The sequence below is a fragment of the Bos indicus x Bos taurus genome, chromosome 22 (assembly GCF_003369695.1).
Source record: "Bos indicus x Bos taurus breed Angus x Brahman F1 hybrid chromosome 22, Bos_hybrid_MaternalHap_v2.0, whole genome shotgun sequence".
Classification (NCBI taxonomy): domain Eukaryota; kingdom Metazoa; phylum Chordata; class Mammalia; order Artiodactyla; family Bovidae; genus Bos; species Bos indicus x Bos taurus.
Genome location: NC_040097.1, coordinates 4,358,880 through 4,385,577, shown reverse-complemented (window position 1 = coordinate 4,385,577; position 26,698 = coordinate 4,358,880). Strand labels below are relative to the sequence as shown.

Here is a 26,698-nt window from a genome sequence, read left to right as displayed (position 1 = left end):
TAGAGGAGACGCACATTGAGTCGGATGGCGGAGGGAAGGATTGTGGGAACAGAGGAGAGAGATGGGAAGTGTGAGCCCAGCCTTGAGGAGCAGATACATCCTCCAGGCAGAGATCCGGGCCAGTGTTCCAGACACGCATGCTTGTATCCTCACAGTCTCAGGCTCCATCATAGGGTGCCCTGCATCCGCTCCTCATACCTGCAGGACAGGTGTGTCCTGTGACGTCTACCTGGGCTTGAGCCCAGTTAGACACTGCTCACAGGAGTGTCACTGCCCAGAGCTCTTAGGAGAATTCCCAGGCTGAAGGCACTGTGTCCTTCCAGCATGGGTGAGACTGTTCCAAACATTTGGGTCTTGGATCGGAAGATGATCTCAAAAGCCGTTTTTAAAATCTCCCTCCCTCCCTATTTCCTTCCTCCCCCGCTCCTTTCTCCCTCCCTCCTCTCTTCTTTCTGTTCTTTTTATTCATCATAAAGGTTAACGATTTGCACATTTATTAAAAGAACTTTATGACTACCTCCTCAAGCACAGAACTATACTTGCAAACCCAACAGCAAGTATGGGACAGGATGACCAAGGCTGACACAATTCACAGTTGGAAATTTTGCAGCAACAGTTCCGGCCGGGAGTCTCCTGATACCCAGTAGCTTAAATACAGGCTTCAGATAAAGCAATGGAAGCCACAGTTCGGACACTAGGGTAGGACGAGACTGCCTTTCTCCAGGTGAGTTCAGTAACACTGCATGCTCAAAGACTGTTTTTATGGAAACGTCCTAATGTCCACGGAAGTAGAAAGAATAATATTGATATAATAAACTCCAGCGTATGATCCCCTAGCTTCTGCTGTTCTTCACGTCGGTTGATTGTCCTTCCTGTCTCCCCCTCCCACATTTTCCCCAAAGCTGGAGTGCTTTTAAGCAAGCAAATCCCAGACCCAATGTCCTGTCACCAGGAATTGCTTCAGCCTGCCATGCCAACAGATGACATTTTTACATAGCTGCTGTGCCAATATCATACCTCACAAAAATAACACTAACCTTTAAATAATCGAATATTTAGTCCATATTCAAGTTTCCCAGATTGTGTTAAAGATGTCTGTTGGCAATTCGTTTGTTAGAAGGGTGTTCACAAGATTCACTGGGCTCCGATTTCTACAACTACGGCACTTCATAGATTTTGCCTTCTGGATGGCCTGTACGGGGCACAGACACACGAAATGCATCCTGCCCCTTCTAAAAAGCTCCAGCTGTGTGCTGGACACAAAGTAGCTCACAGTAGGCCCTCAAGATAGCCCTGCAAGGTGACGCTGAGCAGGTGCTCCCATCGATAGCCCCAGGACCCCCACTTCAGCTAAAAAGAAGTCCACTCTGATCTGATAGAATGCCTTAAAGTTTACTTGTCAAGAGGATCGTTCTGCTTAAAAAAGAAATTAAAAGCCACCTAAATTGAGTCTGAATCCCATATTTTGCATTTGTCAGAATGTCCCAGGGTGGACTTTTTCACCACTCACCCCTCCCACCTCTTTAAATTTGTTTGACGAGTACACGCTGTTTTATTTATTATTTATTTTTGGCTGTGCTGCGTCTTCAGCGCTCTGCGAGGGCTTTCTCTAGTTGCGAGGAGTGGGGGCTACTCTCTTGTGGAGCATGGGCTTAGTTACTCCATGGCACGTGGAATCTCCCTGGACCAGGTATCCGTTTCCCCTGCACTGGCAGGCAGATTCTTTACCACTGAGCCACCAGGGAAGTCCACCCACCCCCTTTTTTGGAAAAAAAAAACAAAACAATTTTAGCTCTTGTCTTTGTTCTTTAGGGGGGGCATTGAGACACTGGTGTCTGAGAGTCAGAGGGCTCTCAAAATGACCAGGTCCAACTTTTGCCTTCAGCTGCAGAGGTTTTCCACAGGCCCATTCCATATTTGAAACAACTGAGGCCTGGAGGCCCAGGGTGAGTCAGGCTTAATCTAGATGTAGAACTATTTTCAACTCCATCTCAGATTGCATCAAATACACCCATTGTTTCTTAAAGAATATGGAATTGCAAAGGCCAGAGGCTACCTCTTCAAAAGTAGATTGACACATACAGGAGCTTCTAAGCTAGGTTAGGTTGGAGTTTCTCCATGGAGCAGTGAAAAAAGTCCTGCCTTTGGAGTTGGGGAAACCTGGGTTCAAGTCCCGACTTGGCCATATCTGTTATGTCACCCTGAGCAGTCCCGTACTCCTTTGGTTCTCACTTTTCTCATCCATGAAATGGGGCGATAGTTCCTGTTTAGAGCATTCATTTAAGAAATGTTTGAAAATGATTAAGACAGGCCCTGCCGTCAGAGGCATCCATTTGGTGAGTAAGTAGAAACTCACGTCAAGAACTGGGCTTGGGCTCCCCTGGAGGCTCAGTGATTAACAATCCACCTGCTGACGCAGGAGACACGGGTTCGGTCCCTGATCTGGGAAGATCCCACATGCCACACAGCCAGCAAGCCCGTGCATCACAACCACTGAGCCTGTGCTCTGGAACTCGCACGCTGCAACTACTGAAGCCCGAACACTCTAGAGCCCGTGCTCCGAAACAAGAGGGGAAGCCACCGCAACGAGAAGCCTGCACACCACAGCTAAAGAAAAAGCCGTGTGGCAACAAAGATCCAGCACAAATTAATTAATTATTAATGACAATTTAAAAAAGAACCAGGCTCCAGGGTGTTCATAGTAGGGGCATGTTCTCCAGCCCCCTACACCCACAGGGCATCACTCTCAGACCAGACCCAGGAAGTCTCTGGGGAGTTCCCATCCGCCTGAGGGATCCCAGAGCTTCATTACAAGAGTGTCAAGGCCTAGGAAGGGCTGGTCCAGGCACCGCCCCGAACACTTCATGCAAATAATCTCACCATGGGTTGGGACAGCCGTCTCCCCCACTGTGACGGATGTGGAGACTGAGGCCAAGCTGTCAAGCTGTGTAACTGCTGTCTGCAGAGTTCACGTGCCTGCTGAGTCAGGGGGCCCCCCACCCCGGCTGTCAGTTCTGGAATGCAGGGAAGCCGGATGCCACGCTCAGCTGCTGAGCTAGCTCCCCGGGGCTGTCAGCTGTGCCCACAGGATGGTGGGAAGTTGTCCCATGAATCACTCCCCCGACATACACACAGCAGTGAGGTCACCTCAGGATGGAGCTAAGTTGGACTCCCTCATGCCTCTGGCAGCTCTGTCATGGCCCTGGAGATCCGCCCACGGCAGAGAGGTAGGAAATGCCTGGAGGTCCTCCATCCAACCTTCCGGAGGTCAACTCTTATTTGCTCAGAGAGGGGAAGTACCCTCACCTGGGACTGCTCTGTACTGTGTAGTCACTCCATTGTGAGGGACAGGATGTCACTCCGTTCATTTTTTTCGACCCCATTGACTGTGGCCTGCCAGGCTCCTCTGTCCATGGAATTTCCGGGCAAGAATACTGCAGGTTGCCGCTTCCTTCTCCAGGGGATCTTCCCCACCCAGGGATTGAACCCGCGTCTTCTGCTTGGCAGGAAGTTTCTTTACCACTGAACCACCTGGAAGTAGAAGATAGTAAACACGAGGCATTGACTGGGTCTTATGGGCACTACTACGCGCCAGTCACTGAAACCTTTCAGTGGTAGGAAGTATAACATAGTCCATTGGTTCTTCAATGTGAGCAAGCACAAGACTCACCCGGCATGTTGGAGGGTGGCTAAAATACAAATTGCAGTTCCCACCTCCAGAGTCTCTGATTCATTAGGACTAGGATGGGACTCAAGAGTTTGCTTTTCTAAAAAGGTTACAGGTGATGCTGATATTGCTGGTCCAGGGACCACATTTTGAGGACAACTGATTAGTTCAACTTCCTTCCCCTTGCTTAATGGTGGCTCTCAAGTTCATTTTTCTAGGGACGGAGATCTCATTGCCTATTCTGTCAACCTATTTCATTTCTAGATAGTTTTTACTGTGAAGATATGACTTGTGTGTGTCCTTGTGCTGAGATGAAACTAACCCTCTTGGCTCTCTCCTGGCCAGTTCTCTCTGCCACTGGACTGCATGGTCTCATCAGAAAGGAGCAATTAGAGGGGAGAGGAGACTTGCAATTAGACCAAAGTTCTCCCTCACCTGCACAGTCCAGAGCCACCAAGCCCTCTCAATTCTCCCCTCTAAATCAACAGTGTCCAATAGCAATATATTGTGAGGGAATTCCCTGGTGGTCCAGTGGTTAGGACTCTGGGCTCTCACGGCTGAGGACCTGGGTTTGATCCCTGGTTGGGGAACTAAGATCCCACAAGCTGCATAGCCAAAAAACCAAAACACACACACACACACACACACATATTCACTATATGTGTATATATGGATATATATATTATATATAAGAATTATTATATATTATATATCAAAATATATAATTTTATTATAGTAATATACATTATATTACTATATTATATATTATGTATATAAAATATATATAATATATAATGTATAGTAATATATAAATACAATATACATTATAATTATATATTATTATATAATTAAATAAATATATATATTATATATTATATAATATTATACATGATATATAATATATATACTATATTTATAAAATTTATATATAATATATTTAATATATATATATAGATAATATAGATAGATATACCTATATAGATATTATATATGATATACAATGTATATCATATATATGATATATAATGTATATCACATATTATATATGATAAATGTATATTATATGTAGATATTATATATTATATCATAGAAGATATATAATATATATAATACTATATTATAACATATAATATATATCAATATATCAATATAATATAGTATAATGTATATAAATATATAAATATATTCATATAAATATATTATACATAATTAATATATAATATTAGTAATTAATGTATAATCATACTATATATTTTACACTTATAGTACATCTCAACTCTGCCCAGCCACATTTTAAAGGCTGCATAACCACACATGGCTGGTGGCCACTGTTTTGCACAATGCTGCGCCCCTGTCCCTAGTCCTCTCTACCCCTGCCACTGCACCAGCTCACCAGGATTCTGCCCCTTGTGTTTTGCCCCCCAATCCACAATCAGTTCAGTTCAGTCGCTCAGTCGTGTCCGACTCTGCGACCCCATGAATTGCAGCACGCCAGGCCTCCCTGTCCATCACCAACTCCCGGAGTTCACTCAGACTCACGTCCATCGAGTCAGTGATGCCATCCAGCCATCTCATCCTCTGTCGTCCCCTTCTCCTCTTGCCCCCAATCCCTCCCAGCATCAGAGTCTTTTCCAATGAGTCAACTCTTCACATGAGGTGGCCAAAGTACTGGAGTTTCAGCTTTAGCATCATTCCTTACAAAGAAATCCCAGGGCCGATCTCCTTCAGAATGGCCTGGATGGATCTCCTTGCAGTCCAAGGGACTCTCAAGAGTCTTCTCCAACGCCACAGTTCAAAAGCATCAATTCTTCGGAGCTCAGCCTTCTTCACAGTCCAACTCTCACATCCATACATGACCACTGGAAAAACCATAGCCTTGACTAGACGGACCTTTGTTGACTAAGTAATGTCTCTGCTTTCAATATGCTATCTAGGTTGGTCATAACTTTTCTTCCAAGGAGTAAGCATCTTTTAATTTCATGGCTACAGTCACCATCTTCAGTGATTTTGGAGTCCAAAAAAATAAAGTCTGACACTGTTTCCCCATCTATTTCCCATGAAGTGATGGGACCATATGCCATGATCTTAGTATTCTGAATGTTGAGCTTTAAGCCAACTTTTTCTCTCTCTTCTTTCACTTTCATCAAGAGGCTCTTCACTTTCTGCCATAAGGGTGGTGTCATCTGCATATCTGAGGGTATTGATATTTCTCCCAGCAATCTTGATTCTAACTTGTGCTTCTTCCAGCCCAGCGTTTCTCATGATGTACTCTACATACAAGTTAAATAAGCAGGGTAACAATATACAGCCTTGACGTACTCCTTTTCCTATTTGGAACCAGTCTGTTGTTCCATGTCCAGTTCTAACTGTTGCTTCCTGACCTGCATATAGGTTTCTCAAGAGGCAGGTCAGGTGGTCTGGTATTCCCATCTCTTTCAGAATTTTCCACAGTTTATTGTTATCCACACAGTCAAAGGCTTTGGCATAGTCAATAAAGCAGAAATAGATGTTTTTCTGGAACTCTCTTGCTTTTTCCATGATCCAGCGGATGTTGGCAATTTGATCTCTGGTTCCTCTGCCTTTTCTAAAACCAGCTTGAACATCTGAAATTTCATGGTTCACATATTGCTGAAGCCTGGCTTGGAGAATTTTGAGCATTACTTTACTAGCGTGTGAGATGAGTGCGATTGTGCGGTAGTTTGAGCATTCTTTGGCATTGCCTTTCTTTGGGATTGGAATGAAAACTGACCTTTTCCAGTCCTGTGGCCACTGCTGAGTTTTCCAAATTTGCATATTTGCAAATTTGGCATATTGAGTGCAGCACTTTCACAGCATCATCTTTCAGGATTTGAAATAGCTCAATATTTCAAATTGCCAGTCCACAATACGGCAGCCAAATCATTGGTCTGAAACGTAAGATTTGATCGTATCCCCATCACCCTCAGGATAATGCCTGATCTCCTTGATGTGGCTTCCAAGTCCTCTCTCTCTTTCCCTTCTCCCCTCCTCTAACCCCCAAGCCCCCCACTCTCCCACTTTACTGAATTCATTTGCAGGTCCTCAACACAATAGTGCCTCTTACCACTAAACCTTTGCACACTTGGTGCCCTCTACCTCTAAACCTTTGCACCCTTGGAATGCATCTTGGGCTACCCTTTCAGGTCACTCTCATTCTACAAAATTTATCGAGCGCCTACTACATGTTGGACACTGTTCCAGATCTTGAAACTAAGAAACACATAAGAAGGAGGTATACATAACAAGAAAATAGCGTGTCTGATGGTGAGCAGTAAAGCAGGATGCAAGAGAAAGGTGGTGCTGGTGGTTACTACTATATACAGGGTGGTCAGGGAAGGCTTCTTGGAAACGGTGATGTTTGGCTAGAGAGACCTGAAAAAGTGAGGGAAGGAGCAAGGTGGCTGTCTGGGAAAAGCACTCTAGGCAGAGGGAACAGCCAGGGCAAAGGCCCTGAGGAGGGAGGGCCTAACTGGAGTGTTTAGGGCACATTCCTGGGTGGCTGGGGCAGAGTGAGAGAGGACGTCATAGGAATTAATGTCAGAGAGGGCAAGGAGTGGGCGGCACATAGTACAGGGCTGTGTAAGAATAGAAGTTAGTAAGGGGGGCGTCCTGGCGGGGTGCTGAGCAGAGGGGGGACATGAGCTGACTTGGTTTTAACCAGATCCCTCTGGCTGCCCTGATGAGAACAGATAGTGGGTGGTGGACAGGAGCAAAGAGACTAGTGGATACCAGGGTGGTTGCAAGGAGATGGCATGAAGAGGCTGGATTCAGAATATGTTGAAGGGAGGGCCAACAGGGTTTTCCAGAGAAGTCAGAACCAGAGTATGAGAGAGCAGAGTCAAGGATGATTCCAAGGATGACTCCTGAGCTTAGATGATTCCTCTTCCAGGAAGCCCTCCTGGGAACCCCCAGCTTCTTGGGCCTTGCCTTCATGGAGATTGTCATGGCCTGTCTCCCTCAGGCTGCTACCCAGGGCAGGGAAGGACTTGTTTACTGTACTTCTTCCAGAGTGTTTGAGAGGTGAGTGAGAGAGGCAAGCTGAGCTGGAGTTAATTCTGGCCTCAACTTTGAGAGGTCTGTCCCCACCCCCCACCCATTTGGGATCCACAAGTCAGTAGATATTCTAGCCTTTGCCTAGTTTCCTCACCACCGGAGGGCATTGCCAGCCCCACTCACAGGAGTCTCTCAAGGCAACACTGAGCCTAGGGCCTCCTCTTCTGCTGCCGGTCTAACCTCCGTCCTCGGGGGAGCATCAGGTTGGCCCACATGGCTGTGCCCTGAGTCAACCTCACCCATGGCAGGGAAGAGGCGGCCCTAGGATGGAGCTTGACACAGCCAGAGTGGTGCGACAGGTCCTGAAGTTAGAGGGCATGGCCATGGCCCCGAGGGGAGGAGGAGACAGGGGCCTAGGGGTGCACCCGCCCCATCTGCCCTTCTGGCATACCGGGGTAAGAGTCAGATCAGACAGGAAGACCGGGGGCCGACGGCACCTTAGGAAGGAATGCCACGCCGGTGAGCTTGTGAACCTGGGGCCCCCAGCGCAGCTTCAGGCCCCGCCCTGCCCAGCGTCAGGCCCCGCCCCTCCCGTCGGGGGCGGGGCCACCTCTCCGCCCTCCTCCCCCGCCCCTCCCCGGGCACCAGCAGTCCACGGTCGCATCGCCTCCAGCACGCACCTGCCTCCGGAGCTCAGGTAAGGGACACGGGGCGCCTGAGGGGCGGGGTGGGGGGATTTTTTTTCCGAGTTTTGGGGAGAAAGAAGCTCTTCAGCAGGCCTGACATTCTGTGGTTCCCGGCGGGCCTGAATTTGAGTCCCACTCAGGGGCTCCCCAGTCAGGTGAGCGCCTCCGTCTCCTCTGGAGAGTCAGAGGAGAGTGAAGTTCTCCCCGGTGCTGGGAGCGTCCCGCCGGCCCACTCTGGGTCTGTCGCTAACTTGCTCTGCGGGGCCTTCAGAAACATTACGACCTCAGCTTCCCCATTTGTGAGGTGAAGGGTCTGACTAACTCTCGGAAGGCTTCGCCCCCTCCGCCCTCGTGAGACCCACAGATTCGCCCTCCCCTTCCCCGCAGAAGCTGCCCTGGCCTCGGGGCTCGAAGGCATCTTTGAGGAAAAAGTACTGAACGGAGAGCTGGGGGAAGGGAGAGCCCCGCTGCTGTCGGAAGCTCACGGGGCGGGGGTGCGGCCGAGAGGGAGCCCCCAGTCCCCTCACCTGTGCGCAGAGCATCCTGGCTTCTCTCCTGGGAGACGGCTTTTGGGCCGGAAGCCAGCCCATTTTTCCTTTCACTGGGGACGGGAAAGATTATGATCTGGGGCTTATCATTTTGACCTGGTTTGTATAGAAACTGAGAGAAAAGTCACGTCAGGAGGGTGTGTTTGTCCTGTTTGGAGTCCAAGCAGATCTATACTAATGAACCCCCTCCTGTCTCCGCGTCTCCTTGCATTTGGGCTGGCGCAGCCTTCTGAAAAACGAGAGTCCTTGTGCTTTGAGATCGTTGCCAGATCACCCTCTTAGCGCGTGGTCTCCCACATGCTGGCCACATACCAGAACTGGGGACCCTTCTGGTTATCGCGGATGGAGGCCTTCTTTCATTTTCATAACAGCTCTATGTGGGAAGTTCTCTTTCTTTAAAAAAAATTAAATAACTTTATGGAGATATGATTCACATGCCATAAAATTCACCTTTTTTAAAGTGTGCACGTCAGTGGTTTTCAGTTTATTCACCAAGTTGTGAAGAAAGTTTCAGTTTATTCACCACTGTCTAATTTAGAACATTTTTATCCTCCCCAAATAAACCCCATACCCTCTAGCAGTCACTCGCCGTGTCCCCTTCTCCCTGGCAACCACTAATCCACTTTCTGTTTCTATGGATCTGCTTATTCTGGACATTTCATGTAAATGGCATCATACAATAGGGGCTCTCTTCTGACTGGCTTCTTTCTCTGAGCATAATGTTTTCAAGGTTTATGCATGTTTTAGCATGTGTCAGCACTTCATTCCTTGCTATGGTTGAAGAACCTTGTATGATGATACCACATCTGGTTTATTCACCCATCAGTTGATGGATATTTGGGTTGTTCCCACTTTTTGGCTGTTATGAGTAATGCTGCTGTGGACATTCATGTACAAGTCTGTGTGTACATAGACTGTCAATTCTCTTGGACATAATATGGAGGACTCGCTGGGTCCTATGGCGAAACTGTGTGTAACATTGTGAGGAATTCAAACTGTTTTCCAAACTAACTGCACCATTTTACGTTCCCGCCGACAGTATGTCAGATCTCCACATTTTCCACATCCTCCCCAGAACTTGTTATTTGTATTTCATATTTTAGCCATCCTAGCAAGTGTGAAGTGGTGTCTCACTGTGGTTTTGATTTTCACTTCTATAATGACTAGTGATGTCGAGCATCTTTCCATATGCTGTTGTCGACTTGTACATCTTCTTTAGAGAAATGTCTGTTGAAAGCCTTTGGCTAATTTGAAATTGGGTTGTCATGTTATTGTTGAGTTGTTGATGTGCCTATTCCAGGGGAGATTCTGAGGCTCTGAGACTGGGGGAGACTTGCAGTGATCTCACAGTCAGTGGTCGGTAGAGGTGGGAAGTGAGTCCAGGTCTGTCTGACATTCAAGAGGCAGCAAGCGTTTTCTCCTGCTCTGGATACCTTTTGTCTGGTCTTTGCTGTTACCAGTTGTGTGTGTGTGTGTGTAAGAGAGAGAGAGAGAGATTCAGAATGTGAGATACTGATGGGAAAAGATAGAGAGAGAGAGAGAGAGAAGACAGACAGAGAAACTGAGAGCATCTGGGATGAGAGAATGAGAAAGAGGAGCCTGACCTGGCTCTGGCTGTTTAACAAGACACCCACCTTGGAGGGTCAGAGCCATGGAAAACCTTTTCAGAGCTTTTGGTTTCTTCCCATTAATTTTCAAACATTGTGGTTGTTGTGAACTTCAAAAAAGTTTACTCAGGAGCACACTTCCCACTAGTTTTTTTGTTCCTAAATCCAAAACAAATCTAATTAGACCCCCAACCTAAACAGGGAATAGCATCCCCTAGTGTCTAGCTGGGCCTAAAAATCCAGAGCAGTGTTTATCAGACTTTTTGATAACACCTTCTGCCCAAGAAAAATGTTTAGGCACCCCCAATACATATATTTATTTATGGATTTAGAATTTATATACAAGTTGTTGTTCAGTTGCTCAGTCTTGTCTATCTCTTTGAGACCCCATAGACTGCAGTACACCAGGCTTCCCTGTTCTTCACTGTCTCCTGGAGTTTGCTCAAATTCCCGTCCATTGAGTCAGTGATACTATCTAACCATCTCATCCTCTGTTACTCCTTTCTCCTTTACCTTCAATCTTTTCCAGCATCGGGGTCTTTTCCAATGAGTCAGCTCTTTGCTTTAGGTGGCCAAAGTATTGGAGCTTCAGCTTCAGCATCAGTCTTTCCAATGAGTATTCTCAGGGTTGATTTCCTTTAGGATTAACTCGTTTGATCTCCTTGCAGTCCAAGGGACTCTCAAGAGTCCCCTCCAGCACCACAGTTCAAAAACATCAATTCTTCAGCACTCAGCCTTCTTTATGGTTCAACTCTCACATCCATATGTGACTACTAGAAAAACCATAGCTTTGACTATACTGAACTTTGTTGGCAAAGTGATGTCTCTGCTTTTTAATACACTGTCTAGGTTTGTCGTATACACGTACTGCAACCATTAGTTAATATCTCAAGCCCCAACATAGTATATTCAGAGTGACTTTCCATCACCAACGATAGTGAATGGAAGTTCACCTTTCAGGGAGTTTTCTTATTATGATTTCAGTCAGCAACAGTGTGTGTGTCTGAGATCCTGTTCATTATCATTTGCAATATTAGGGTGGCTGCTGTAGGACTTGAACGAGGAGCAGTGGTGGGTCTCTTCCACGCTTTTCCTGTGTCTGGCTTGTGCTTTCTTGATTAGCCCTATCTCCTTCCGTGGTTTCTTGACAGGGACTCTTTGAAGGCACTCGTCCACACTACAGGGGCTGATTCAGTTAAAGCTGCATTGTTTGATCCTAACCCACCACCAGGACACGGCAATATAGGGCAACAGGCTGACCATGGAGGAACAGAAGACATGGCCACAGCAGACCTGTCTGCACTGTGGGCTTCCCTATTGGCCTCTAGGGACCCCACTTAGTGGACATGGTGTTGGGTGTCTGATATATGGCCAAGGGTGCACATTAGAGTTGAACTATGTACTCTTAACTATTTCTAGCTAAAACTGAAGTAGAAGTAGGGCTTCCTTGGTGACTCAGTGGTAACGAATCCATCTGCCAATGCAGGAGACACAGGTTCGATCCCTGATCCGGGAAGATTCCATATGCCTCATTGCAACTAAGCCTGTGTGCCACAACTGTTGAGCCTGTGATCACAATTACTGAAGTCACAGAGTCCAGAAGTCACAGTTACTGAAGCCTGTGTGCCTTATAGCCTGTGCTCTGCAACAAGGAAGCCGCTGCAGTAAGAAGCCTGTTTGCCACAACTAGAGAGTAGCCGCCACTTGCTGCAACTGGAAGAAAGTCTGCACAGCAGCAAAGAGCCAGCAAAGCCAAAAATAAATCGACTTAAATTTTACAAAGTTAAATAGCAATAGGTGAACTGATTTGTCCTTCCTGTGCTTTGCAGATTATTATTTGAGAGACTAATAGGTTTTGAGCTAAGGACATCTAAGCCCACCGCTGCCACGCCTCAGCTTGCCACCTCTCATGCAGGGTGCTTGTGACCACATGAAGCAGTTATCATTTTTAGACAGTTTTTCCATATATTGAGCTGGCATCTGCCTTGGTGACTCCCCAAGATCCTGACTGCTCCCTCTGAGTTCACAGCCCCACCTTGTCCCCCTGTCCTGGAGGAGCCCTGCAAAGACTTGGGGACAGTGACCAGGTCTATTTATGCAGTGCTTATCCTTAGGCTGAGCAAGTCGGACATGGCTGTGCACTAACACACCTGCTCCTTCATCTAATTCTCTTGGATATGGTCTCTACACCCCCCTCATCCTCTGAATTATCTTGATTTGTCCAACTCTCTTCTGTTCAGGACCCAAGATTGAGCCCTAGGATAGGAGATGGTAAGGTAGAGGTCACCTTTCTCACCATGGACTCTGTGCTTCTGTTAATATAAACAAAGGCTGTGTTAGCTTTTCTTTGTCATGTCCGACTCTGTAACCCCATGGACTGCAGCATGCCAGGCTTCCCTGTCCTCTACTATCTCCTGGAGTTTACTCACACTCATGTCCATTGAGTCAATGATGCCACCCAACCATCTCATCCTCTGTTGACCCTTCCTCCTTTTACCTTCAGTCTTTCCCAGCATCAGGGTCTTTTCCAGTAGTGAGATCATTTTACTGTGTACTATCTTATCCACAGTCCCAGGTGAGCTCCAAAACCCTCAGTGAGTGACATTATTTTCTGTGTCAGAGATGAGAAAAAAGGGCCTAGAGAATAGAAGCAAGGGCCCAGGGGTTGGTGGCAGGGCCCAGCCAGGCCCTCAGTCTCACAACAGCTGACTCAGTTTCCTCCCAACCCCTGCCCTGCAGGCACCAAGAGGATTTCCCAGGATCTGGAGCTCTGAAAACACCATTTCTGTTCCAAGCCCCTGCTTCCCAGGGTCTGTTTCTGATTCATTCCCTTCCCCAACTGTCCTGCTTGAAGGGTGGACAAAACCCTGGATGCCAGAAGTTGACACTGTTCAGAGTGGCCGGTGAGAGTGCCCAGGCCTGGATGCCAGGATGAAAAGGCTGGCCCCAGGCATGGCAGGGATTGGAGCAGATGACAGTTTCCAACACTGTGCCAAAAGATATGGAGCCACATTCTAGGGGAGAGGACTGTGCTCTTGTGTAGTTTGGGGAAGGACCAGATTAGCTCCACCGAAAGCGCTTTCTCTCCTGCAGGCCTTCTCAGAGCCTTTCATATGCGACGCACCTTGTGCAGCTGCTATTGGAGCCTGCGGAGAGCAGCATTGCCCAAATTCTTTGAACATAAAATCCACTTTTTCTTGGAGTATTTTGAGGGCCCCATAAGATGCTATTTGTAACTCACTTTTGGAACATGCTGTTCTAGGCCTTTACGCAGGTCGTATCAACCCCGAGTGCCTTTGCTGATTGAGTGGCTGAACCTTGAAGGCTTTAACAGGAGCAGAGCATTAGTATCCTAGAATATCAGAGCTGGAAGAACCTTGTAGTTTGCAACTTCTACATATGGGGGAACTGAAACCCAGGGCAACCCAGCAGCTTGTTTGGAAGAAGGAGGCCAGAGGCAGGCAAGCCTGCTGGGAGATTATCATAACACTCAGGGGAGAGGTTCTGGTGTCTGAGTGGACCACAATCTGCCTTGCATGTGTTGCCTTTGTTAATGATACAGATTTCCCTGAGCAGCCTAACTCTAACCTTGCTCTGAACATCAGACCCTCTGAGTGAGGGAGTATCTGCACGACCAACAGTGCTCCCAGGGGCATCTGACCATTAGCTAAGTTTGGAAGATGTTGAGCGTGGGGAAGGAAGGGGAAACTCTCATTTACTGGGTGACAGTATTCTGGGCTTGTTGTGGGCATGATATCCTTCAATCCCCGCAACACTCGGGGAGAGAGATATTAATACCGCATTTTACAGAAGCTGAGCAGCAAACAGGGAAGGGTACACAATAATAACTGGCTCCTACAACTGGATCCCCTTGTAGGATCTCTTGGGAAGGAGGCAGTGGGTGTGGAGAAACCAGCTCCTCTTGAAGGAAAAATAGGACAGGCTTGGGCTTTGGCTGGCGGGAGAGGAAGGAGCTGGGTCATCCTTCCTGCCTTTGGAGCTTGAGGGCCCAGAAGGATGGTGGAGTCAGAGGTGCTCGGAAGGAAGATGTTTGGCCTCTGAAAGCTCTGGGCTGAGCCAGACACTGGGTTGGGTGGAGACTGTGGTAGGCAGAGTGATGATCCCCAAAGATGCTTGTGTTCTGATCTCTGGAATCTGAGAGCCTATTAGTTTATGCGACAAAGGGGAATGGCATTAAATGGAATTCAGGTTGTTCATTTGCTAACCTTAACATACAGGATGATCACGGGTGGTCTGGTGGGGCCCAGTGTCATCACAAGAGTCCTTAAATGTGGAAGAGGGAGGCCGAAGAGGTCAGAACAGTGCAGTGTGAGGACTTGCCCCGACATTGCTGGCTTTGCAAGTGGAAGAAGAGCCACAAGCCAAGGAATGTGGGTGGCCTCTAGAAGCTGGACAAGGTCGGGGGTGGGAGAGGAAGGAGGAAAAGCAGCAGCAAGGAAATGGGCGTTCCCTTGGGCCTCCAGAAAGGCAGGCAGCCCTGTGGACACCTGGATTTTAGCCTGGTGAACCAGTGCTAGACTTCCAGCCCACAGAACGGCGAGGTGCTAACCACGTGTTGCTTCCAGCCACTACGTTTGTGGGAGTTTGTTACAGAAGCAGTAGAAAACCAGAGAGGCTCCGAACCAGCTCCAAGATGGTCTCTGTCCTCAGCAAGGGTATAGGTCTCGAAGGCAAGATCTTTAAGACAACTGGCTCAGGTGGTTACCACGATGGGGAAACCCAGGAGGTCCCCAATCCAGCCTGGAGTTGTAACAAAATACCTCGTATGGTGTAGGGGCCTGAGGGGCCCTGGCCGGCCCGGCAAGCCCCGCTTTGCTCTGCCTACCCTTTCAGAGTGCCCCTCCCTGAACCTCCCCCACCACACACACACACACACACACACACATACATTTGTCTCAACTCAAGAGCTTTGGCTGTGCGTAACAGAAACTACCACCGGCTACCATAACAGGGCTTCTTTGGGAGGATATGGGGGTTTTGCAGAACAGAGCACGCAAGTGAGGAAGCCGACTGCAGAGAAGATGGTGCCCAGGAGCAGAAACGAGAGGGCCCTGTTGCAAGGCAGAGCAGCGCCGGCTGGCTGACAGCTTGTGTCACTCACGCTCATCACAAGTCAGATCCCTGGGAGGAAGAGGCTGAGAGTCTGGCCTGGGTGGAGGGCAGTCACCCCCCAAGAACTCCCACATGCTTGTCCTGGAGCTGCATCTGCCTGGCCGGGTTGTGGTTGATGTTAGGGCGTGGGCTTGTCTGGGGTGATTTGAGCAGCCAGAGGACATCATCCAGAGCTGTGACTTGCTCCTGGGCTAAGACTAGCACGCATGAGGTAAGATTGTGGGTACTGAGAATGCCCTGGTAGTCCAGTGGTTAAGACTTCGTGCTTCCGCTACAAGGGGCATGGGTTTGATCCCTGTTTGGGGAACTGAGATCCCTCAAGCCATGCCTCCGGGATCACACCATGCGCTCTCTCCTGTCACCTGGCTTTGATGCCAAGTGGCCCAGAGCAGTCCACCCCTCTGTGGGCTCTGTTCCCCTCCCAGCTGCTATTTCAGCTCGCAGCACCCCTTCAGTCCCACCTCCTGCCCTGGGCATGTTTAACTGAGCTGGCCCACCATTGGCAGCCCCAAGGCACGAAGTTATAGTCCACCTGTGGGGAAAGTTGGTCATTAGCTGGGCTTTCAAGGCTCAGGATGATTCCCCAACCTCATGGGGTTCCTACCCCATCACCTCCCCACCACCGCCCACCTCTTGCACTCAACCCTCATCCCACTCTGGCCACTATTGAAAATCCAACTGCAGGGACCTCCCTGGTGCTCTGGTGGCTAACACTCCATGCTCCCCAGGTAGGGGCCAGGATTCAATCCCTGGTCAGGGAATTAGATCCCACAGGCCGCAACTAAAGAACCCGCGTGCTGCAATGAAAATTGAACATCCCGTGTGCCGCAGCTAAGACCTGGCACAGCCAAATAAATAAAGATTTTTAAAAAATCCAACTCAGTCTTAGTCATCCCTCTCCTCCAAGGTGGGACACCTGAGGAAGATAAGCAACCCGTGAATTGGGAGACAGGGTTCTGGAGCCAGCCTTGCCCCTGAATCGCTATGTGACCCTGTGCAACTAACTTCCTCTCTATTCTCAGTTTCCCCATCTGTTAACTCAGACACCGAAGCCCCACCCTAGCTGGGCGCGGAAGGCGCTGTGAAGCTGGAAAGGCTGTGTCCCTTACTGTTCCTCCCACCCTTGTAATAGCAGAGGCTTAGGAAATCTCTGCTGAACTCAAGTGGAAATCCAGTTTAACAAAGCCTGTGGGTGCAGCGGCCCTGGCACCACCGGTGACTCAGCAGGGCTGGGGTTTGCAGAAAAAAATGCTAAGTATTGCATGTCCTTGTAGGACCAGCCTCAGAATGGGGGCAGGTGGCTGAAAGAGGGAAGGCTACAAGCCTCTAACCAGGACCTTGGAACGGGGCGTCATGTTAGTAGGAGAGGGAATGGATGTGAGTCCATCCATAAGCTGGGAGACCTTGAACAAGTCACTTGTCTCTATGAACCTCAGTTTCTTCCTGCGTAAAGTAAGAGTAGTGCGCGTGAAATGAGATCATGGGAACTGGGAACTCCCTGGTAGTCCAGTGGTTAAGACTCCGTGCTTCCGCTGCAGGGGGCGTGGGTTTGATCCCTGTTTGGAGAACTGAGACCCCCCATGCCGTGCCTCCGGGATCACACCGTGTGCTCGCTCCTCTCTCTGCTTTCTCCTTTCTTCACTTCTGTCTCAACTCCCTGTGCTCCATCTTGGCTCAAAAGAGGTCATATGCAGTGAACCTGACTTCCAGAAGCCCCTGGCATCAATCCCTCTGTCTGATGTCCCACCCCTAGTGCACTGTCCTTTTGTCTTAAGCCTCGCCCTGCACACTGATTTTAAGAGTGTTACACCTTTACAGTTCTGCTGATCCTTTCTTATAGCAGGAATGTGGGCCAAGGAGAGATGAGTAAGGATGCTAAGAGGAGAAACAGGGCTCCCTCGGGTCTTGCCTCCATGAGCATTCTGTTTCCCCTCCGGTCCGTTTCAGTGTCCTGAAAACTGCTTGAGGAAGTTCCTTGGCTTCTGGGGACACTTGCTCAGGGCTCCATTGGGCTAAGTGTCAATGGAAGCCAAGTCGGTGTCGTTTGCATAACACTCCAGTGACTGTCAGCGGCTTCTTTCCTGGTGCTAATGACAGAGGCCTGGGAAGAGCTGCCGGCATCAATGTGGACTAAGCAACCACGCTTGCTCAACCACTTACTAGCTCCCCGGTCAAGTTTCTTAGCCTCTCTTTGCCTCCGCATTCTTACGTGTAAAGGGGCACAAGCTCAGTGGGCCCTGATAGAGTTGTGTGAGGCGTACGTGAGGCACGTGTGTCATTTGCTCAGATCCTTGCCTGACGGACAGGAAGCACTTAGTTGTTACTGTCTTCATCATTATCCATGTCATCGTTTTTGTTTTCTGCCAGGCCTTACGCAGGGCACAGGTGACATAGAGATGAATCAGCCGTAATCCCTTCCCTGGCTGGTTAGTGATCTAGTACAGGAGACACCCTGGGTGTGTCAGACCCTCTCCCAGGCCCTGAGCAGAGATCAGAAAGTGAATAGGAACAGTGGCTCCAGCAGTTGTGCAGCAAGCCAGGGCCTCGAGAAGGAAGATTCTGAAACCAGACACGGCTAACGTAGGCTCAGGAGAGCAATGTGCCCCCTAGGCCTCCCCCGGATCGTGTCCTTCTTTGGAGTTGCTTCCTGCCAACTGTTTCCCATGTGAGCCAAGGCCCCTCGACTCTGTGCCTTTGCACACTGCTCCTCCTGGCCCTTCCAAGCTCCCCTTCAGCATTCCCTTCTTCAGGAACTCTGACTGACCCTGGTGTGATTTGGCCCCTGGGCTCCCATGGGACTACCACCGCACCCCACCCCACCCCACCCTTTGTCTACTATGAAATACCTTGAGGACAAGCATACAACTTATTCACCACAGTATCCCTGGGGCCAGCACATAATACGTACTGTATACTAAGTTGCTCAGTCACGTCCGACTCTTTCTGACCCCATGGACTGTAGCCTGCAAGGCTCCTCTGTCCATGGGATTTTCCAGGCAAGAATACTGGAGTGGGTTGCCGTGCCCTGCTCCAGGGGATCTTCCCAACCCAGGGATCAAACTCATGTCTCTTATGTCTCCTGCATTGGCAGGCGGGTTCTTTACCACAGTGCCATCACCCTAGCCTAAGCACACAGTCGATACTCAATTAATGTATGAAGGTAGGGGAGGAAAAGTGTATCAGTCATAATTGTTTTCAGCTACAAATGCTGAGACTCCTGACTATCAAGGCTTAAACAAACAGGGTTTGTTTTTCTTAAATAACTAGAAAGCAGGTGGCTGCTGTCAAGGGCTCAGCAGCTCAATGTCCCTGCATTAGCTTTGGCTTTCCCTCAAGGTCACAGAATTGCCACTGTGGCTCCTGCCATCACATTCAAGAAAGAAAGGAGAGGCAAGACACAGCACCAGTACTGTTGGCCTCTTTTGTCAGGAGAAGCAAAACTCCTTCCCAGAGCCCATCAGACTTCTCACTTCTTTTTGGCCAAAACTGGATCATATGGCCACTCCTCACAGGGAAAACAAGTATCTACTTGATGCATGCTTGCGTGCTAAGTCACTTCAGTTCAGTTCAGTTCAGTCACTCAGTCGTGTCTGACTTTGCGATCCCATGGATTGCAGCATACCAGGCTTCCCTGTCCATCACCAACTCCCAGAGCTTGCTCAAACTCATGTCCATCAACTCGGTGATGACATCCAACCATCTCATCCTCTGTCGTCCCCTTCTCGTCTTGCCTTCAATCTTTCCCAGCAGCAGGGTCTTTTCCAGAGAGTCAGTTCTTCACATCAGGTGGCCAAAGTATTGGAGCTTCAGCTTCAGTATCAGTCATTCCAATGAATATTTAGGACTGATTTCCTTTAGGATTAACTGGTTTGATTTCCTTGCTGTCCAAGGGACTCTCAAGAGTCTGCTCCAACACCACAGTTCAAAAGCATCAGTTCTTCAGCATTCAACTTTCTTTATGGTCCAACTCTCACATGACTACTGGAAAAACCACAGCTTTGACCAAATGGACCTTTGTTGGCAAAGTAATGTCTCTGCTTTTTAATACACTGTCTAGGTTTGTCATAGCTTTTCTTCCAAGGAGCAAGCATCTTTTAATTTCATGGCTTCAGTCACCATCTGCAGTGTTTTTGGAGCCAAAAAAAATAAGGTCTGACACTGTTTCCACTGTTTCCCCATCTATTTGCCATGAAGTGATGTGACCAGATGCCATGTTCTTTGTTTTTTGAATGTTGAGTTTTAAGCCAGCTTTTTCACTTGCTTCAGTCATGTCCAACTGTATGATCCCACAGACTGTAGCCCACCACACTCCTCTGTCTATGGGATTCTCCAGGCAAGAATACTGGAGTGTGTTGCCATTCCCTCCTTCAGGGGAGCTTCCCAACCTGGGGATAAAACCCCTGTCTCTTATGTCTCCTGCATTGGGAAATGGGTTCTTTATCAGCAATGCCACCTGTGAAACCCAAAATGTTAGTTTCTCAGTCATGTCTCACTCTTTGAGACCCCATGGACTGTAGCCCTCCAGGCTCCTCTGTCCATGGAATTCTCCAGGCAAGAATACTGGAGTGGGTTGGCATTTCCTTTTCTGGGGAATCTTCCCAATCCAGGTTTCAAACCCAGGTCTCCCACATTGCAGGCAGATTCTTTACCATCTGAGCCACCAGGGAAGCCCATCTACTTGAGATAGAGGAATGAAGTTCAGTTTTGTTAACAAGAAGAAAGTCCAGGGGTGAGGACAGGCAGAAGGATTAAGGGGATGGGGGTAAGGAGGGTGGTTTCTGGTTAGACCTTGTCAGCAGAGGGTTCATGAACGAGGTGGTATTTGCACTGTGCCTGGAAAGTCACGTACAGTTTTGGCAACAAGGAAGAATGGCCTCAGTGGAAGTCTGGAGGCCTGCAAATGTGAGTGTGCCCAAGGGCTATCACATGAGCAAGACAGCTAAAGTAGGCGACAGGTAGGAGCAGCTTGGCGAACTGTTGACATATTTGGCATCCTCCAGTAGTTCGCTTGCCCCCATACAGCTCTGAGTCTCTTCTTCCCCCTGAAATTCCACCACGAGAGATGATCTCAGCCTCTGAGATGTACTGGACACCTGCTATGTACAAAGGGTCCTCTTCAAAATATAGATACACCCCGGGGCTCATGGTTGTCAGTCACTCGTTCCCAGATATCAGTTCATTTTATTGGCTAGTGATTTCCTAATGCTGAGCTGAATTCTGCCCTGAGAAATGGGAGTTTTTATTCCAGAGAAGGGTAATGGAGCCTGGAGTCTAGGAGATGGGAGATGGGAGGGACTGGGGCTGGACCCCGAATGCCCAAGGGTCATAGGAGGTCTATGGAAGAGGGAACTCACGCTTATGGAGCCCTCCTCTGGCAGACACTGGCCGGCTTTCTTCTCTAAGGTGCTGCCATCACAGTTCACAATTGAGGTAACTAGAACTTGGAGAAGGGGACCGCCCGGCCAGGGTCATCTCGTGCACAAGTGATGGAAGTGAGGTTGAACCCTTCTCTGTCTGACCCCACAGCACATGCTATCTTGTTGCTGCCCCCGTCACAATAATGGTCATCATCTCAGCTGGCGTTTATTCACTCCCTGCTCTATACCAGGCATTGTTCTGAGTGCTCTGTGGGTTTTAACTCATGCCATTCTCACAACAATACACTATGAGGTAAGCACTATTATTGTCCTCATTTTGCAGACAAGGAAACTGAGGTCCACAAGAAGTGAAGGCACTGGCCCGGAATGCCGCAGCTACAAGGGTCAGGGTTCACACCCAGGCTGTCCAGCTCTGAGGCACGGGGAAAGATGCTGCCTTGTCTGGCTCTTGTGGTGGATTAAAAGTAGATTCTCCACCAAAGACAAGCAAAACCCCCATGAACTCATGGGTACAGAAAAGAAATTGGTGGTTGCCAGAGGTGAAGGGTGGGTGGGAATGGGTGAAATGGGTGAAGGGGGTCAAAGCTACAAACTTCTACTTATACAATAAAAACAGTCCTGGGGATGTGATGTACAGCATGGAGACTATTAGTTCAAAACACTCTGTTGCATATTTGAAAGTTGCTCAGAGTATGCTGCTGCTAAGTCACTTCAGTCGTGTCCGACTCTGTGCGACCCCATAGACGGCAGCCCACCAGGCTCCCCCGTCCCTGGGATTCTCCAGGCAAGAACTCTGGAGTGGGTTGCCATTTCCTTCTCCAATGCATGAAAGAGAAAAGTGAAAGTGAAGTTGCTCAGTCGTGTCTGACTCTTAGCGACCCCATGGACTGCAGCCCACCAGGCTCCTCCATCCATGGGATTTTCCAGGCAAGAGTACTGGAGTGGGGTGCCATTGCCTTCTCCAGCTCAGAGGATAGATGTTAAAATTTCTCATCACAAGAAAGAATTTTTGTTTAACTATGTAAGGTGACAGATGCTGACTAGATTTAGTATGGTGATCATTTTGCAGCATTTACAAATATTGAATCATTATGTTTTGCCCCTGAAACTAATATAATGTTATAAGACCATTATACCTCAATAAAAATTTTTAATTAAATTGAAAAGAATTTTTAGGGCTTCCCTGGTGGCTCACCTCTTCCCAGCTTTGCACTCAGTGACATCACGTTGATGTCAGCCAGTAGGAGTGTTCATATCACAGAAATCAGGAACCTATACAAATCAGAGCTTTATGGTTTGCTTTGTTGTTGGCCTGAATTGAAGAAAGTGGTCAAGCAAATGTTAATAATGCAGATTAAACCTCAAAACTGTAGGCATTACATTCTACTTGTTGTATATGAAATTCACAATACAGAGGACCTTATTTTTTATTATTTGTGTGCTCTGCATTCTTTTAAAATTTTTATTATTTCTTTTTCTTGAGATATAGGTTGATTTGCAGTGTTTCAGGTGAACAGCAAAGTGATTCAGGTATACATATACATTTATAGCTATTCTCTTTTAGATTCTTTTCCATTGGAGATTATTATAAGATACTGAATATAGTTTTCTGTGCTATACGGTAGGTCCTTGCTGTTTATTTTACATACAGTGGTGTGTATCTGTTAATCCCAAATTCCTAATTTACTCCCGCATTCATTCTTTACATCAGTAACATTTACTGCAGATGTGTGTGTGTGTGTGTGTATGTACTTTCCCCCCAGAACCACAGAACATCTGTCAGCTCCCCACTCACAGTTCCCATCCACTCTCAGTCTGTTGGCAGGAACATGAGTCACAAGGTCCCTTGGCCAAATCTAGCATCCAGGGATGCTGGGAAATATTGTCCCTGGCTGGATGACCATGTGCCCAGCTACAATCAAGGCTCTGACGGGGGCAGCCCAACCATGGCAGCTCCGTATATTTCCTCTAGAGAAGGGCACCAGCTCACTGAGTTTAGTTGTTTAGATTTTCCAAGGCCACACGTCCAGCCTTCTCAGGGCCTCACTTGAAGGGCCTCTTCGAGTTACCACCAGCACCCACTCAGAACTTCAGGAAAGCACAGGGTATGGTGTCCTGAAGGGGCGGGTTCCCAAATGTCATTCTGCAGCTCCAGGTGCCTGCTTCCCGCCCTGGCTTTGACCATTGTGTCTGTAATCCCAGCAGGTATTCCAGCAGGGCCTGACTGCATGATGGCCTTTGAGCAGTTTCAGGCTCCAGAACAACGTTTGGGGTTGCATTAAACAAAACGTGGGTTCTGGAGTCTCAAGTTACTTCATTCTTTGAGTCTCAGATTCCTCCTCTGTAAAGTGAGGATGATGAAATTTACCTCGCAGGGTTATAGCAAAGGTTAAATGAGACCATCTTTTGCAAAGTTTTGTTATCTAGAAACTATAATTCAAATGTGAAGTAATTAATCCCAGTTCTCTCCAGATTGGTTTGTGATCCAGCTCAGGTGGAATTATGAGCATATAAACCCATTTCTTGAGAAACCTGTATGCAGGTCAGGAAGCAACAGTTAGAACTGGACATGGAACAACAGACTGATTGCAAATAGGAAAAGGAGTACGTCAAGGCTGTATACTGTCACCCTGCTTATTTAACTTACATGCTGAGCACATCATGAGAAATGCTGGGCTGGAAGAACAAGCTGGAATCAAGACTGCCAGGAGAAATATCAATAACCTCAGATATGCAGATGACACTACCCTTATGGCAGAAAGTGAAGAGGAACTAAAAAGCCTCTTGATGAAAGTGAAAGTGGAGAGTGAAAAAGCTGGCTTAAAGCTCAACATTCAGAAAACTAAGATCATGGCATCTGGTCCCATCACTTCATGGGAAATAGATGGGGGAACAGTGGAAACAGTGTCAGACTTTATTTTTTTGGGCTCCAAAATCACTGCAGATGGTGACTGCAAGCCATGAAATTAAAAGACGCTTACTCCTTGGAAGGAAAGTTATGACCAACCTAGATAGCATATTCAAAAGCAGAGACATTACTTTGCCAACAAAGGTCCGTCTAGTCAAGGCTATGGTTTTTCCAGTAGTCATGTATGGATGTGAGAGTTGGACTGTGAAGAAGGCTGAGCGCCGAAGAATTGATGCTTCTAAACTGTGGTGTTGGAGAAGACTCTTGAGAGTCCCTTGGACTGCAAGGAGATCCAACCAGTCCATCCTAAAGGAGATCAGCCCTGGGTGTTCATTGGAAGGAATGATGCTAAAGCTGAAACTCCAGTACTTTGGCCACCTCATGCAAAGAGTTGACTCATTGGAAAAGACTCTGATGCTGGGAGGGATTAAGGGCAGGAGGAGAAAGACGACAGAGGATGAGATGGCTGGATGGCATCACTGACTCGATGGACGTGAGTTTGAGTGAACTCTGGGAGTTGGTGATGGACAGGGAGGCCTGGTGTGCTGCGATTCATGGGGTCGCGAAGAGTCGGACACGACTGAGCGACTGAACTGAACTGAAACCCATTGTAAAACTGCTTAGTACTATACTGATGTAAGGTGGCATATAACATTTTAAGTTATTTAAAAATTGTTATTTTATTATAACAAAAGCAGTACTGTTAAAAATTTAGAAAATGCAAAGTGAAAATAAGAAACTAAAAATACCCATAATGCTATCACTCAGAGATAACTGTATGTGTTTATAAGATATCAGAGATAACTATATATATTTATATATGTGGACCTCTAGGGACTTCCCAACTACTTATACTTTGATATAGCTCCAACAGTTAGAGCTTGAACAGTTATTAACAGAACAGTTATTAACTTGTTCTGTTGTTGTATTTGGATTCCCCCCTACCGTGCCCTCCAACTCCCTTATTCAGATAATCAAATTATTTTGAAGCATGTCCCAGACATCATATAATTTCATCATGAATAATTCAGTGTTCATCTCTAAATTGAAGGATATTTTAATTGTTTTTGGCTGTGCTGGGTCTCTAGGTGCTGCGTGGGGGCTACTCTTTGTTGTGGTGTGTGGGTTTCCCATTACGGTGGCTTCTCTTGTTGTGAAGCATGGACTCTAGGTTTTCTGGCTTCAGTGGTTGTGGCACGCGGCCTGTGGAATCTCCCTGAATCAGGGATCAGCCTGTGTCCCCTGCATTGGCAGGTGGATTCTTATCCACTGGACCACCAGAGAAGTCCTGAAGGATATTTTATTTTATTTTTTATTTATTTTTAGGATATTTTAAATAAATATAACCTCAACTTAAATATCACACCTAAAAAAATAAATTCTCTAATGGAGGATGTGGATAACAGGGAGAGGCTGCACATGTTTAGACACAGGGGGTAGATGGGCAATCTTTGTACCCTCCATTTAATTTTTGGGTTTTGTTGTTTGTTGCTGTTTGGTCACCAAGTTGTATCCAATTCTTTGAGACCCAGTGCACTGCAGTGTGCCAGGCTTCCCTGTCCTTTACCATCTCCTGGAGTTTGCTCAAACTCACGTCCATTGAGTCCGTGATGCCATCCAACCATCTCACTCTTTGCCACCCCCTTCTCCTCCTGCCATCAATCTTTCCCAGCATCAGGCTCTTTTCCAATGAATTGGCTCTTTGCTTTAGGTGGCCAAAGTATTGAAGCTTCAGCTTCAGCATCAGTCCTTCCAATGAATATTCAGGGTTGATTTCCTTTAGAATTGACTGGTTTGATCTTCTTGCAGTCCAAGGGACTCTCAGCAGTGTTCTCCAGCACCACAATTTGAAAGATACACCCAACTGAATGCAGATTTGCAGAGAATAGCAAGGAAGCCTAAGAAAGCCTTCTTAAGTGAGCAACACAAAGAAGTAAAGAAAAACAGTTTTGCTGTGAGCTGCTCTAAAAACTAAAGTCTATTAAAAAAACAAGTTCTTAATAGTATCAAAAGTTGATCATTACTCAGATTTCCCTATTTTTGTGTTTCTGTTTTTATAAATTGTTCTTCTTGTACCTTTGAATATTGGGTATTTGTATTTTTCTTATTTATTTGCCAAGCTCTTTATATATTAAGGATATTAACTAAGGTAATATTAATTACTTCCTCCAGGAAAAGCCATGGAGACTTCAGGATCACTTCAAGACCACAGTCAAGTTCATGGAGAATCAAAAGATCTAGACTGTATGTTTGCTTTCTCTAACCCTCTGGGCAAAGCTACATGGGAAATAGTGTCCAGCAATGACTGGAACAGAAGACCCTGCTCAGCTCATGTGGCTCAATGAATGGCCCAAGTTACGGTTGAAACCTCTAGAGAAGTAGTGATTTTATACACTTGCACATGTGTGTGCTTGGTCCAGTCTGTCCCCCAGCACTCTCTAGCAGTGGGAACCCTGTTCCCCTGAGATTTTGCTCCCCCAAATCTCAGAGGCTCTGGGAGCTTGGACTGGCATTAGGGAGAGTCCCCAGAAGGGGGGAAGGGTCCCACATGCCCCCAGAATGGGAAGGTTTAGGGCTTGATTGGATCCCACTTGCTCTGTAATTTACAGAGAATTTTAAATTGGCAACTGTTCCGTGCAGTGTGGGCTTCCTGGTGACTCAGCGGTAAAGAATCCGATCCCTGGGTCGGGAAGATCCCCTCGAGAAGGAAATGGCAAATCACTCCAGCTTTGTTGCCTGAAAAGTCCCATGGACAGAGGA

General features: G+C 47.4%; 1 protein-coding gene across 1 annotated transcript in view; it reads left to right on the top strand.

Annotated features, from left to right (window-relative positions):
• Positions 1–8,286: 8,286 nt before the first annotated feature.
• TMEM40 (transmembrane protein 40) overlaps positions 8,287–26,698 on the top strand; it is a 32,988-nt gene continuing 14,576 nt past the window's right edge. Inside the window, exons 1-2 of the mRNA XM_027523367.1 lie at positions 8,287–8,375; positions 26,111–26,182. Coding sequence (XP_027379168.1) covers positions 26,119–26,182 — 64 coding nt within the window. The 5' untranslated portion in view covers positions 8,287–8,375; positions 26,111–26,118. The remainder of the gene's footprint in view (positions 8,376–26,110; positions 26,183–26,698) is intronic.